Source organism: Strongylocentrotus purpuratus, unplaced genomic scaffold (assembly GCF_000002235.5).
Source record: "Strongylocentrotus purpuratus isolate Spur 01 unplaced genomic scaffold, Spur_5.0 spur5_scaffold_8, whole genome shotgun sequence".
Taxonomy (NCBI): Eukaryota; Metazoa; Echinodermata; class Echinoidea; order Camarodonta; family Strongylocentrotidae; genus Strongylocentrotus; species Strongylocentrotus purpuratus.
The window spans coordinates 9061984-9077643 of record NW_022145614.1 but is presented as its reverse complement, the minus strand read 5'-3'; the positions used below and the strand labels follow the sequence as shown (position 1 = coordinate 9077643).

General features: G+C 39.7%; 1 protein-coding gene across 4 annotated transcripts; it reads right to left on the bottom strand.

Annotated features, from left to right (window-relative positions):
- Positions 1-1265: 1265 nt before the first annotated feature.
- Positions 1266-13867, bottom strand: LOC115917914 (zinc finger and BTB domain-containing protein 24-like). Of its 4 annotated transcripts, none has more exons than XM_030976046.1 (8): positions 13703-13867; positions 10711-10910; positions 10087-10215; positions 9324-9490; positions 8745-8832; positions 7791-7879; positions 6061-6243; positions 1266-5355 (listed from the first exon to the last, which is right to left on the bottom strand). In XM_030976046.1, the coding sequence occupies exons 2-8, from the start codon at positions 10889-10891 to the stop codon at positions 3373-3375; spliced, it is 2820 nt and encodes a 939-aa protein (XP_030831906.1). In that variant the 5' UTR covers positions 10892-10910; positions 13703-13867; the 3' UTR covers positions 1266-3372. The 4 variants fall into 4 exon arrangements, with proteins under 4 accessions (XP_030831906.1, XP_030831907.1, XP_030831909.1 ...); XM_030976047.1 differs by lacking the exon at positions 13703-13867 and adding an exon at positions 13272-13400; XM_030976049.1 differs by lacking the exon at positions 13703-13867 and adding an exon at positions 13283-13382.
- Positions 13868-15660: the final 1793 nt, after the last annotated feature.

The following is a 15660-nucleotide window of genomic DNA, read 5'->3' as shown; positions in this document are numbered from 1 at the left end:
GTTGAATTTGATGTACGTTTTCAGATAGAGCAGTGATGAGAAATTGTTAAGAATGATTAAAAGAATTTATATCCCACATACTAAGAATCTTGCTCTACGATTGGTGAAAAGTAAATGACGTGAGGAAAGGTAGTTCGCCCATTGTTGATGGGAGAAGCAAAAAGTTTGTTACACTGTGTAAATACTATCTACACAGTGCAACACACTTTCATTGAAGATAGAGGTACTATCTACAAAGGGCAACGTACTTTCACTGAAGATTATCCAAACGCGCACTAAAAAAGGCGTAATTAAGCGCGCATTACCAATGAGCGCAATTAAAGAAAACACATGCGCGCACCTTACCCTCAAGGGGTTGGGTTAAACTTAAACTTTTTTGGTGTGAATTTTGGGCCTAGGTGTCTTTTATGTAGATGCATACACGTACTCTTCTTTTTGTAATTAAATTGTTTTAGATGTGGAATATAAAGCAAATAATCACCTTTTGGTTTTCAGGCGATGGCAAACTATCACTTCCTCGTCGATCAGAATATATACGCTATCTTTCCTCAGCTTCGCTTCGGAAAGATAGCTACATCCAGATCGCCTCGGAAGTGATAGTTTGTCCCATCACCTTCACCAACGGTAATTATTTGCTTTCTAGCTGTCACCCAGAGAAAGGAAGGGAGGGAAGGGATGAAAAATGAGAGGAATGCCGTCAACAGAAATAAGTTGAAGGGTGAAGTAGAGTATAATTACACAAGGTATATGAAGAGTGAGGCTATTCTAGAATGTAATATCTCGACACACTCGCATGCATGCACACATTCAAATTAATCCCACAAACACCGTGGATGAACGACACCCTCGCATATTCTCACATTGCCAAAACTTGTTCAAAGTATGTGGATGCTAAAGATACAACCAAATTGAAGATAGCGAAGGAAATTCATTGTCCCATTGGGAATATCAGACAATATGATGAAGATTATAAAATTTGCATGATTATGATATAGTGATGAAGATGACGATAGAATAATTGGCGGGATACAAGATTATCATCCTTATGGTGGGAACCCAGAAGAATTTTGAGCAACCCCCTAAACCTGAATTGGACAAATTCTATCCGGCTGCCCAACAATATCAATTATTAAATAAGGTGACAAGCCCTGGCTTCTAACCAAATCGACCAATAACCAAGTGATAAATTTGCCTACATACATTATGATGTCTTAAGATAAAGTTATACACAGTTGCAGAAGTTGAAGACAAAAGACATGTTAGGGTTACAGGTTTGAAGGATTTGAAGTTTATTATGTCTGAAAGAAGTTTACACAGCAAAGCTTATACGTTAGTTTTCCATTCACAGCTGCGTTCAGTATTCATCCATCGCGCACGTGTGATTAGTACCTACCAAACCTTTGTCTTAATCACAATATTTGAGCTGATCAGGTAAACTCCAAATCAGATTCCCAAGTGGCATTTCATTTCAAAACAAATAACCTACCGAGTTAAAAAGAAATCGAAGCTATACAGAGTAATCCTTCAAGTAAAATACTGCCCTGACGGATACAGTTTACAAAATGACTTTAGGGACTTTTAGATTTGAACGCCGACATAGTGGACTGCTACGTGTGACATCATTTTAAGGCACTGCCGGTGCCTTAAAAGGGCGTCACATTGTCTAAAAGTCCCTATTATTGTCTGCCGAGAGACAGAAGGGCGTTAACTTCATGTACATTTATAAGCAGAATATGGGTCGACGCCCCTCTGAGTCTCGGCAGACTGAACAAGCATGATCATCGTATTTGTGAAACATCATACAAACTGTGAGGTTAATGGTACACACCGTCTACCAAAACACTAAAAATATATGCCAAATTTGCAACTATCTGTGGTTATAATACACAAAGCAGATCTGGAAATCAACATATAGGAATGACAAAACTTACATATGGGCATCAGTGAGCTTCCTCAAATTTCTTGCTCTCAGTAGTTAGAAAATATACACAATTTAATTCTTTTTGTTATTATACACAGTATTCATACAAAGTGCCATTCAAGTCAAAGATCCATAATATTTACAATATAAAGTGGAGCCACTACATGTAATAAGATTAAGTAAAGAATAAAGTTAATGTAAAACCTAAAGCTGCCTGCCAATTTTGTCACCAATATCGAAACATTTGTCTAGAAATACATACTGTACATGGCTCCCTTTAATTATGTTTTGAAATATTTTCCAGAAGTTTTTGAGTGCATACCAATTTATCTTGCTTGCATTCATGCATTACTACCAGTGTACATGTACAGATAATATGGTAAATACTGATTGATAATTGATACTATTCAGGTAGATTCAGCTCTTAAACTTTTAAATTTCTATACAAAAAGTATTTTGCTTTAAAAGCTAGTCTGGAACATAAAATGCATAACAAAGATTAAATTTTAATCAAAGTTTCATTGGAGTTCTACAAAATTGATTGTCTTCCCAAGTTCCCAAGAAAGAAATGTAATGTACTTCTACATAAACCAGAAATAAACAAGAGTATTCCATTGGTGCATGCTACAAAGAGAACAGACTAAGAAACTACAAAATAAGTGAGGTACAAAAAATATATGATGAAACTCTGTAATAGATCCTACCAGTTTCATTCATTATGTATTAACAAAAAAATTATCATCTGCATGTAAGAGAAATATGACTTCACATACCTTCTCACTGAACTTAATGAACTCAGCCATTCTATCAAATTGACAAATTTCTTCTGTCTAAAGCAATATGCTGTTGATACTATTACCCATTCAATATGTCTGGAGAATTTTTTTTTGTGAGATTGACATAGAAAAAGGCATGTATGAAAATCATTGATTTTAGACCATTAGAAATGGACAATACTTTGCCCCTATCAGGTGTGCATTGCATTACAGTTGGCCTACATTACAGATCCTAATACATGCAGTGCTACTAGTTCACATAGACAAATTAAGAAATACCATAATAAATCATAGGAGCACTGACAACGGTGAACAGAAATGTTCTAAAAATACAGGAGCGATGTGGATTTAAATACTTTCACATCTGGAAGATGAAGTGCAAGGCTAAACAAATATACACAATCATGTATGTTACGGATATATTTTGTCTCATAATACACTCCAGTGACAACAAACCGTCCCCATCTATCTCTTTCCCAAAGATACATGAAAAATATAGGGATTGTGTAAAACAAAGACATTAACACCAATAAAAGAAACATGTGAGGACACATTCAAAACAAACGATTATGGCATCTCATTTCAGGTCTATGTTATCTTTTCTTAAATTAATTGAAAATTGAGAGATAATAGAATAATTTAAAAATAATTACACCAGGGGTGGGTGATTTCTCGCTACTGTTCTTCAACGAATAGATATATTGTGCCATCTCCGGTGCCATCTTCATCCTCTTCCATTGCTGCGATGACGGAGCCCTCCGAGATGATGCCCTGGCTGACCATCTGCTGCTGTAGAGCGGCAGCTTGCTCCTGCGTGATGGATGAGCTCTCCCGTGGAGCAGAGACCTCTTGAACTTGGCCTTCCTGCTGCAGTTCCGGAGGCTGGGAGTCGTCCACGATGTCGTCCGAGGTCTGAAGCTGCTGGGAAGCCTGCTGACCTTCAAGGTGCAGGTTATCTCCGTCTCCCTGAGGTACAGCCATCATGAGCTGTCCTTCCCCATCCTGGTGGCCCTGGACCGCAGCCAGACTTCCATTCATCATCTGGAGTGCTTCGTCCACGTTCTGGCCGTCCCCTCCTACCGTCAGGATAACAGGCATGGTGCCATCACTGGTCTGCACAAGTTGAACAGTGCCCTCGCCACCTTGTGCCATGGATACTTGGATTGTGTTGCCGTCAGCTGTGGTCAAGGTATGAGGTTCTACCATTTCTTCCGTTTCCTCCTCCTCCTGGATCTGCATCCGTTGACGCCTTGTTATCCTCTTGCTGGGACTTGTGATCTCATCTGTGGCTTTACGTTTCTTGGTACCATCTGCTTCCTGGATCAGGTTGTGCTTGCTACGTTGATGGTTGATGAGGGTTTGTTTGTGCTTGAAGGTCTCGTGGCACTCTTCACATTCATAAGGCCTCTCCCCTGTATGGACTCTCATGTGGATCACAAGATGACGTTTCTGAGGTGCAGAATACCCACACTCCCCGCACTTGTAAATCTTCTCGCCCCTGTGCCCCCTCACATGCTGCATATACGTAAATCGGTCAGTGAATGCGTTTTCGCAGATTTTACAAATCATGGGTTCACCAGCTGTGTGCATCTTACGGACATGGGTCTTCATGTCGGCATATCTCCCAAAGGTGGTGTCACAGTGATCGCACTTGTGAGATGGCCTATTTCCAACGTGTTTCCACTCGTGCTCCTTGAGACTGCTCTTCTGGGAAAAGGATTGGTCACATTGAGAACAGTTGAAAGGACGTTCGCCAGTGTGAACTCTCATATGACGCTTGAGCTTGTAGTTGTCCGTGCTGGCATACTCACACAGAGTACATTTATATGGCTTCTCTCCGGTGTGGGAACGCATGTGACGTTTGATCTTGGACGCCTCGACACTCAGGTAGTCACACAATGGACATTTGTGGGGCTTTTCATGGGTGTGCATGTACTTCATGTGGCGCCCAAGCTCACCAGATGTGCCAAAGGCTTTTGGACACAGCTCACATTTATAGGGCTTGGTTCCAGAATGAGTGTTCTCATGGTTGCGAAGCAAGGTGGATGTGCGGAATATGCGACCGCAAAGATGGCATTCATGCACCTTGGGTCTCCTTCCAGGACCCCCTTTCTTGGCTCTATTAAGAACTTGATCAAGTAGACGGCCATCATCAAACTTGGGCACCACATACCTGGTCTTCTTTTTGGCTCCACCAACTTCTATGCCACTTTTCTCATCACCTCCAGCAACCGGTGCTGTGTCGTCCTCTCCTGCGTAGAAGTCATAGACGGACGGATCTTGGCCATCCTCTCCTTCTACAACCTCCCTGACAATGACGATCTGGGTCTGCATCTTGGCTGCTTCATCCTTGCGTGGTCGTCCTCGTTTCCTTTTAACAGGCTTCTGCACAATCAAGGCCACCTCTTCGTGTTCTGCTGCTGCCATCTGCAGGGCACCCTCTTCCTGCTGTGCGGCATCCTCTGAGACGGGTTGTAGCTCTGCATAGGAAGGATGATCGCCCGACGTCGTTGCGATCACGTGGGTCTGCTCATCACCAAGATGGTGGACGCCACCTGATGAGACGACCATCGTTGTGGGCGTGGTAATAGTGGTTGTCTCTGCACCATCTACTGTTTGAAGGATGGTGTACACCTCAGTACCAGGCTCACCTCCAGACTGTAAATGATAACATATGAAATACAAATTACCAAAAATGATATCTTTATTTTATAAGAGGAGTCTTACTGCATATTTTTACATAAAAACATGAAAAAAGGCAAGTCTTATACATGTTGCCAATATCAAGATGTTAATACTTTCTTTCCTCTAAAAAAAAATGAAGTTAAACTTATTCACGAACTGCATAGGGTAATACCCTTGATGCTCATGTACATGCACTCTTGATCCAATAAAATCCTTGTAAGTTCATATAACAGGGTTCGTACACTTTTTGCCAAATAAAATTCCATGACTTTCCATGACTTTGAAGTAAGAATACCATGACTTTCCTTGACTTTCCCAGGGGCAAATGTGGCACATAAAGTAAACATTTTGCGTGTATGAGCAGCGCACTGACCGCCATGATAAACGGTGTACAAAAGGGAGAGCTCATCAGCGCGCAGCACTGCTTCGCTTCTAAAAAATTTTATCATTTATACATCTGACGATAAAAACAAATGAATTTTTATGGATTTTGTAATTCCATGACTTTCTGTGATCCCTTATATAAAAATATAGATTTTCCATGACTTTCAAGGCCTGAAAAAAGACTAAGCCAAATTCCATGAATTTCCAGGTTTCCAGGGCCCGTACGAACCCTGTATAACACTACACTAAAAGTTATTACACACTGGTTTAAAAAAAAATTAAATTGTCTCTTACTTGTGTCATAGCTAGTTGTGTAGTGCCATTATGTGAAACTGGAACATACTGCGTGTTCTGCGTGGTTTGGTAGACGATGTTATCACCCACCATATTGACTGGTGCTCCTGAGAAAGCAATCTGGGCCACACCTTGATCCATAGACGATAACTGACCATTGTCTTGCATGGCTACCATTAGCACCTAGAGAGAGAGAGAGAGAGAGAGGGAGAGAGGGGGGGGGGGGGGAGAAGGGAAAATAAAAGGTTAGGTAATATTTTGAACTTTATAATCAATACACATCTCCAGTGACAAAACTGTCATTTGGGATCTTTCATAATGTATTTCAACAAATCAAGCTGAGTACGGGTAATCATTTTTTAGAGTTCTTCGTTATTTTATGGCTATTTGAACATAAATATCTTCATATCTAAGACAAAGATAAATTTCAGAACCTGCAACTGCCATTTTTTCCAGGACTTAATTTTATGATTTACACCCATTACATTCCTGTATTTTAATGGTAAGATAGATATCACAATTATACATGAATATATGTAGAGATTCAGCACTGGGAGTTCAAATTCAGGTGTAAACACAACATTCCTTTCATGAAGCAAAGGTCTATACATATATGCCTAATTGTTCAACATTTTTATCGTTTCTAAACACTTTCTACATTCTTGTAACTTGAGAAAAAGAATTTGGAGACGGAAGTAAAACTGGATAGGAAACATCCTACAGGGGAATTACATGCTCAGGGACATCTTGGAAGGGAAGATGGATGGTAAACATGGAAAGAGGAAGACCTAGATTTGGGATGGTGTCAGTTTTGGAAGGTGACAGATTATATGGCATAATGAAGAAGAAGGCTAAATAGGGAAAGGCATGGAGAAAGAACTAAAGAAGGCTCTGGTGTGTGGACCTGCCTTTGCCAGAACAACCGAGAGAGACCGAGAGACCTTTAAAGGGATTTGGGTAACTTTGTTTTAGATTCTGAAACAAAATCATGGATATAACTCATGCTGCAATGATAATTATTAACCTTTAGGTCAGTCAGGAACCCCATTACGTTTACAAGCTGATCGCCTGTCTGATTATCAAGATATTTATGATTGGAAACCAAAATCAAATTTTGCGTTTACCTAACGGTTTTCATAACACTACAGTCTACTGGGGAAAACGAGTATGGTAAAACCGGTCACTCAAAGAATTTTACTTTTTGAGGGACTTCTTAATCATTTTGAAGCGCAATTTTTTTAGAGCTTCAATATTACTTCATATCACAGACACTGATAACACGTAGGGCCGTGCATCTCAGATTTAACATTGTTAAACAGAAGGTTGAGTTCTGGTCAAGCGATTGCATTGTGAAAGAAACGTTGTGGAATCGATCAGAAAAGATTGATTATCTATATACGTATTTATGTGTATTGAAAGGTTCTGGAATCATCAAAATGCTAAGAAATTTGGCCTAGTCTTGGTAAAGTTGCAAGCACTGTACACAGAAAGATGTATATGGGACTAAACGAACACGTGGCGAAAAAATCCGTCCCGATTTTTATGATGTTACATGCTATATTTAGAATATTAAGGCATTTGAAGAGCCATGCTTTTCAAGGAACATGTTTTTATCTGTTCTTTCACACTTGCATAATACAATGATAACGCTCACAAATTATTTGTCACCTCTTCCCAGTACTCAACCTTCTCTTTAAACGATGCCTTTAAAAACTCCTACCACAACTCACCTGTTGTTGTCCTATTCCTGATGTGCCGTCCTCCATGTTATGTACCATCACCACCTGCTCTCCATTCACTGTCTGTATACCTGCTATTCCTGATCAAAAACAAACAAAGAGGAGAGGATTATCAGGCATGTCCAAGACAATGACTTGGTTATTTACAAAGAGGAGACCATGACGTGCTGACAGCATCAAATTTAACAGATCTTGGTCGGATAAGAAAAGGATTGTAATATATTGAAAGTATGAGGGCTAACATGACTCATGTTCAAGCAAGTTCCATATTGAATCAGTAGCCCATTTTAACCAACCAAAATAGAATTGTAAGCAGTAATCATATAATATTTAATATTCAATTTATAGAATCTCCTTCTCTAAGACAGAAACAAATATTAAAGAGAACCGGTAACATTGTTGAAGGTTGATGAAAAAACTGTAATTTTTTAATTTTCCAACCATTTTTCCATGAATATATGACATAAAACCGGCTTTAAAAAATCTTTCAACACTTAAATGTTTGGAATGGTATGTAGAGCCAATTTATTGCTTTGTGATGATTTACATTCCCCTAAAATTTAATCAAACTATACTAATATAGTTGGGAGAATTCAGGAATCGATCAGATCAGTTTTTCCAAATGTTGATCATTAATAATAGTCTGTTTTTACTCAAACTTTCAGATTATCTTTAATTGTACATTTAGCAAGTTCCTTTAAGTGCTTGTCCGCATTCGTGATGTGTATTGTTTGAGAATGTGCAAACTATACTTGCAATTTTTTAACTACACAGCTCCCACTGTCTTCATGGTAGCCTTTGCATCAATAAAATATTGTTGCTGCTCTCATTAGTTTGAAGAATGACAATCGAGGGAAATTTATAAATAACAATTTCTATTTCTCTTAATGTGCCTGTGTACAACAAATATCTTTGAGAGCATGAAGAGACGATTGAAAGACTTACTGCTCGGGTCCACTTTGGCTCCATTCTCATCAACTAGGTTAGAGGTATCAAGCTGCTGCATGAAAGTGTTCTCTGTCCCCATCTCTCCCTGAAAAGGAAAAGACAACAAAATATTCAGAATTCATACATAAGCCAGAAAATTTCACCATAAATCTTGAGAAATCAACACTACAACTTGGGAATGAATATAATATGCACTTATATTTTCACATCTCACACGATGCCCTTAATTCTGTCTAATCTCTTTCATGATTTTGGGAGTTCATAATCTAGCACCATATTTTTTTGAAAGAGGAGCTGAATTGGTATGATTGTATTTGATTTAAATTTCACACATTTTGGGGCCTATAATTATCTTTATAGCAATTTTAGATCCTAAAAGGGCACTGGAAATGTCATAAATAAGAATAAGAGCAATAACTATGCACTTCGAAGGCATGTGCGGTCTTAAGCAAGAACTCAACCATCCCTGTAACATATATGTTTGTTGCAAACAATGCATCTACTTAATTTTTAGTTATTTATATGTGTAGTAAATGAATAAGCAAAGTATTTGATGATCTTCGTCATGACACTAACCTCTTGGTTTTCCTGTAAGGCATTAGGATTGCTGATGTTTGCAGAGGCATTGGCTAGTAGCTGTAATGTGTGAGTGATGTCAATGGTGGCTTGGTCGGGTGCGGGTTGGCTGGCCTCGCCCACTTCCTCCTCCATCTCCTCCTCTTCACCTATCTCCTGCTTTACCACTGTCAAAGTTGACATAAAATAATAATAATGATGATAATGATGTAGCAACAGTGCTGTTCATCCCTATTCATCTAGCTGCCTCTGTTTCCTACTTGTATGTCAAATATTCTATTTTGAGGCCAAGTGACGATACTAGCCGAGTGTTGTTTTAATTTGCAAACAATATTACATTCTACAGAAACTATTATTCAATACATGCATTTTTATATTTCGGTGGTTGAATGGTGTACAAAACTATTCTCAAAATGAATTTGGGATTTCAAGTGCAAAGTTTGTAATTTACAGCAGGGTCTTAAGGTGTTTGTTGTTCTGAAAGAAAACTATTGTTCACAGAACTTTATGAAATACAGTCATTTTCAGAACTGGTTGTCTACCTGTCTTACACAAAACAACCCTTTTAGCACTAGGCCACAATCATTACATTGTGTTAAAATAGATCTTATACATTAAGCAGGGTTTGTGTTCTCTTATTATCTTACTCCTGTTTAGAAGCTCAAATAACATTTGTCTCAAGTATAAGGTATTCTATGCGTTGATACTTAATGCAAAGTTCATTCAGTACTATCACATCAAGTTTTATTGTTATTCAACTCACCTGCAACATTATCTCCTTCAGCTCCTTCTTCAAGCTGCACATCCTCTTCTGCATCAGCCACCTCTTCTACATGTACAGCCAGTGGGGATTCAGTGTCATCCTCTTCTGTAGCTGCAACAGTTGACGCAGCTGTAAACAGGGAACACGAAAAATAAGGATAACACATTATTGAGCAAGCTTAAAATTACTGATCATCATTCGTTTTAAGCAGAAGCAGAACAAAAAATCAAGAAAGTTTTGTTTGTATAGTTTCCAGATCTGCAAAGATTTCTTTTAATCTAGCCTGGGTATTGGTAAGCCCCTATTGGGCAGGCAAAAAATAATTACTGTGTTACCTCTCTTGTCAGCACACTTGATATTGTTTACATCATTTCAATTAACTACTTCAGTCATTTTTTTCCTTCACATAGAATGAATACTGGTTGCAGTCATTAGTTGTTGTAATGCCAGGCAAACAAACCTCATGTTATGAGGTCCTCATTTATATCCATCGTAGTAGAGGCTTGCATGAAAATTGAAATAATTTGTGGACTTGTGTACCCTTTACCTATCATTTAAAGCCAAAAGGTGATACAATCAATGTAGAGGAGGAAGAAGAGCAATTCTTTCATTCATACAACTGACCTGCTTGCTGAACTGCACCAGCAGCAGTGGCAGGACCTGATGAAAGCTCCTCATTGAAATTTTGAAGATAGGTCTCCAGGACGTTCATGGAAGCCGCATCAGTTCCCTCAGCTTCCCCCTGGTCTGCTGGTGCCACAGGTTCTTCTGTCTGGCTTCCAGGTTGATCTGTGTTTTCATCCATGGTTCTCTGTTATTATGATCTGCATGGGTGATAACATGGGAACAAATTCAGTATAGACATTTCGATTACAACATGAAAAACTTCTGAGACCTCACTGAGACCTCACTGCTGCAGAACTATTTTTTTTAACCACCATTTATTCAAGACATATATTCCTCATCTTTATACTTTTTTTTTTTAAAGTAAAACCTTTTAACAATTTTATCAAAGTGGGTTGCAAATTTATGGGAAACAGTTTGGCATTTCAATTCCACATATGTAACTCTTACCAAATATAATTTATATGATTGAAGGCCTCATAAAATATCTCCTTTCTTCTAATTTTTGTTAGGTGGTGGTAGCCATTGGTAGGCCTAGTGCCTACAGACAGGCTTTGGAGGCTACTTCAATAATTTTGGGGAATGAAATCACTCAGTTCAACGCTTCCAAGTGTTCAGTGATGATCATCTCAAATAAGAAAAAACCTCTGACAAGGGATTATATCTTCTGTGGACAAGACTTACAACAGACAAGCTCTCATCCTTACTTGGGAGTAGAAATAGACAGTAAACTGACGTGGGCGAACCATGTTGACAACACAGCCATGAAAGCCAACCGCATGTTAGGATTCCTCAGGAGAAATCTATGGTTTTGCCCAAGGAATGTGAAAGCCCTCGCATACAAGACCCTAGTGAGACCAGTATTAGAATATGCAAGCTGTGCCTGGGATCCATACAGATTAGGGTAAATTAATAAACTGGACGCAGTTCAAAGGAGGGCAGCACGCTTTGTAACAGGAAACTACCAAAGGGACAGCAGTGTCACACAAATGCAGACCTGCCTTGAATGGGAAACACTTGAACGCAGGAGGGGAAAAAGTTGTTTAGTTATGCTGTACATAATCAACAAGGGAAAGGTGGGCCTAAAGCAAGAGGACTACATACAAGTATCAACAGGGTCAAGGTTAAGAAGAAACCACCAACGCTCAATAGAAACCTCCTTTGTCAGAAAGGATGTATATAAAATTATAAATACTCCTTTTTCCCAAGAACTGGACGAGCATGAAACGCCCTCGACCAGCAGTCTGTAATAGCCACATCTGTTGAGAACTTTAGAAACACACTTTAGCATGCATCACCTGCCATACAAGTTAGCGACATGCGGAATACCGCCCTGCTGACTCCAAATTCAGAAGGCTCAGAAGATTATATCATAAAAGACAGCCTGGGAATATTAGAAGTGAGAAGATAGATCAACAAATTCAGATAGCATCGGCCTCATTGGAAAGGGCATAAATAAACCTCTAAAAATGGAAACGGGAGAGAAGAGTGGAAGACTACAAGTATTTCGGAGAGAGAAAACAAATAACAAACAAAAGAGTGTTCTAAGAAAAGAGAAGGACAAAGTGAAAAGAAATGTACCAGTACTGGTACAGAGAAGGAGCATTATTATATTACTGAAATTGTTAAATAAAATGCACATCTAAAATGTTGGAACCATGGCATTACTTTAATTTTATAGCATAAGCCCAGACTCAGAGCTGGGGACCAACCCGGAATCTATTAAAATTGATGAAAGCTGAATCAATTAGAGTTAGTCTAGAATGTCTGTTACAATAAATTACAAGTACATAATTATGTGCAATGCCAAGATAGTTTGGCAAAGTTTCCAGAAACTTTAGAGGTAGACACTGTGACTAGACTCTATGCACTATTACTGCCACTTAACCACATGAAATTGAAAGAAGTAAATTTGCTAAATTATAACCCTACTGAATGTGTAACAGACTCACGGTACAGTTCTATCATGAGACCTAGCTTAATCAGATTCTACTATTTCACATTGTCAGCTCAGCTTGTATGCGAGCCATTATTCAAATTTTCAATTCAATTCATTTATTTTTCCTCTTTCAATTGTTACAATGATGGTACATTTTTACATATACATTATTAATATGCATATAGATCAAGATCAAGATCAATTTGCACAATACAATACATTAAATAAAAAAAACATGAAATTATGTGTGCCTGCATACCGGGGCTGTGACGCAGTGTCCATTGCTCAGGATGGACTGTAGTGTAGTGGCCACGTATACTTGCGCGGTAGCTGTAGCGGGGTAACTATCGCGCCGAACCTACCCGATGGCACGGCCTTTGTTTGCCGCTGACGCCATACCCCCAAAAAAAGCCGTAATATGTGTATGCAGAGTATCGAGTAGCGCACACACCTAACAAAGCACAATGCTCGGAGGAGTTCAAAGAAGGCCATGATATTCCATCAAAATATAAGCACTTCTGCTCATTTAATCTCATCAAATAACCCATCATCACTTCCGCACAACTTTCATGTACATCTTCCAGGGTTTACTTCTTCAAATTATGTTTACCAAAAAACTTACTAGCTTTTTACCGAGTAGTGGCGCTCGCCTTCCTTGTCAATTTCTAGCCATAGCGGTCGGGGAAATACAGCGGTGTGTAGCCGCATGCAAAGAATGGCTATGAGCAGCTGAATTAGCATACTTTGGCCAACGACAAAAGGCACCCGGAAATGTAATATGGCTGGAAAATTACATTTAAATAACAAAACGGGCGGCTTATCAATACTCTACTGACAACATTTCCGTAGAACGTTAATAGATTAAATGCACTAGCTAGCTATCATTTCATCTAAAGTACGGAAAATGGCAGAAAAAATGTTTTAAAACGCGTATTATTTAAGAGGAATCAAAGAAAGAGAGGTTGACGATTCATCAAAGATTGTGAAAGAAGCGTCTGGGGGCGCGCTGTCGAAAGGAACATTACAAGAAAATGAGCTAACAAAATAACTCACCTTTTCTACGAGAAGACCAGAGAAACCTCAAAATCACTAGAAATAGTGTTTTAAATGCCTTTTGGTCCAAAAAATCGAGTCAAAATGTGAGTTTTTAATGAAATATCCAACTCAAATGAATGGCGAACGCCGATAGCAAGATGGCGCTCTTGTAATGCGCATGCGTGATGACAACACCAGACTAACTCCCTGCGCATGCGCTCATCAAAACGCGGTACTTTGAATTGGTCATTTTCGGATCAGTCTACATAAAGTATAGGGTGTTTTTTTTTAAAGTGTATATCTTGCCTTCATTTGTTTGTTGTTCGCTGCCAAAGATTTTCTTGTTTTCAAAGATGTTCTGTCTTTTTTTTCTTCAACATCATAGTTGAATATTATATTTGCACTATTCAACTGTATTTCTCTTCTATTCTGTTTCTTTCTCAGTTTTTCTTCCATTTACTATTTTTTTCTTTCCTATATCAACGTCACTGTTATATATGTAATTCTCATAATAATATCTTTATTGTTCTCTCAGTAACTGTGTTATGGGCGTTCCTAACTCAAGCTATGCTTTTCGCCTCTTTTATCTGTTATCTGAATTATTTACTGTAGTATGTTCATTTTATTATTTATTTTTTATTTAGGGCCTAGGTTTTATTTCCACATTAACTGCATATGAAAAGAATTCACAAAGTAAGGCATATACAAGGTAACAAAACATGTACATATAATCGATAGATACAACAGTAAAACAAATTAATGGCAAGCAATTAAATACAAATGATGCTAACAATAATCTACAGTAAGCAGGCGCGCCGGAAGCAGTTTGGGACTGGGGGGGCAAACATTCCAGGGGGCTCACATTCCAGGGGCAGTGACGTAATGAGAAAAAAAGTTCGGAAGGGGGGGGGGCACACGAAAAATCTGCATCACCACCAGTCTTACACGTTACATGCAGGTCCCGCGGAACGTTTTTCAAAGTGGAGTATTATCGATCAGGTAGAGCGTAAATTGGCGTGGGGTCCAGGGAATGAGCCTCGGCAGGGGGTCAAGGGGCTGAGCCCCCGGAAGCTCAGGGGTTTTAGGTATTTATTTACGGTTAGATGAGCATCCAGGGGCCCTCTGTAAGGCAATTGACGTGTTCCAAGGGGGGGGGGGGAGAGCCCCCAGAAATTCAGAGGTTTTGATATTTAACTACGGTCAGATGAGCATCCAGGGGCCGTCTTAGGGCCCTTGGTGTGGTTCAGGGGGCAGAGCCCCCGGAATCTCAGGGGTTTTAGGTATTTAATTACAGTCAGATGAGCATCCAGGGGCCCGCCTTAGGGCCCTTGGTGGGGTCCAGGGGGCAGAGCCCCCGGAAGCTCAGAGGTTTTAGGTATTTAATTAAGGTCAGATGAGCATCCAGGGGACCGCCTTAGGGCCCTTGGTGGGGTCCAGGGGGCAGAGCCCCGGAAGCTCAGGGGTTTTAGGTATTTAATTACGGTCAGATGAGCATCCAGGGGCCCGCCTTAGGGCCCATGGTGGGGTCCAGGGGGCAGAGCCCCCGGAAGCTCAGAGGTTTTAGGTATTTAATTAAGGTCAGATGAGCATCCAGGGGGCCGCCTTAGGGCCCTTGGTGGGGTCCAGGGGGCAGAGCCCCCGGAAGCTCAGGGGTTTTAGGTATTTAATTACGGTCAGATGAGCATCCAGGGGCACGCCTTAGGGCCCTTGGTGGCGTCCGGGGGCGGAGCCCCCGTAAGCTCTGGGGTTTTAAGCATTTAATTACGGTCAGATGAGCATTTTTTATACCTTATTTGTGACATTGGCAGGTCACTTATTTTTTTCTCCGTCTTTCTTTCTTTTTTTCTTTAACATACTTTTTCAAAAAGGAGGGGGAGGGGGGGGGGGCTCGAGCCCAGCCACTTTGCAGACCATGACATAAAGGCTTCTAAATTAGCGTATTTCGCCTGACTGTAATTTGGGAATTTCTTATTTTC

Coding starts and splice junctions, on each gene's coding strand:
- LOC115917914 (XM_030976046.1), bottom strand. CDS start 10,891: ATGGATGAAAACACAGATCAACCTGGAAGCCAGACAGAAGAACCTGTG. Junction 10,216..10,710: donor TGGTGCAGTTCAGCAAGCAG/GTCAGTTGTATG, acceptor CCCTGTTTACAG/CTGCGTCAACTGTTGCAGCT. Junction 6,244..7,790: donor CAGGAATAGGACAACAACAG/GTGAGTTGTGGT, acceptor CTCTCTCTCTAG/GTGCTAATGGTAGCCATGCA.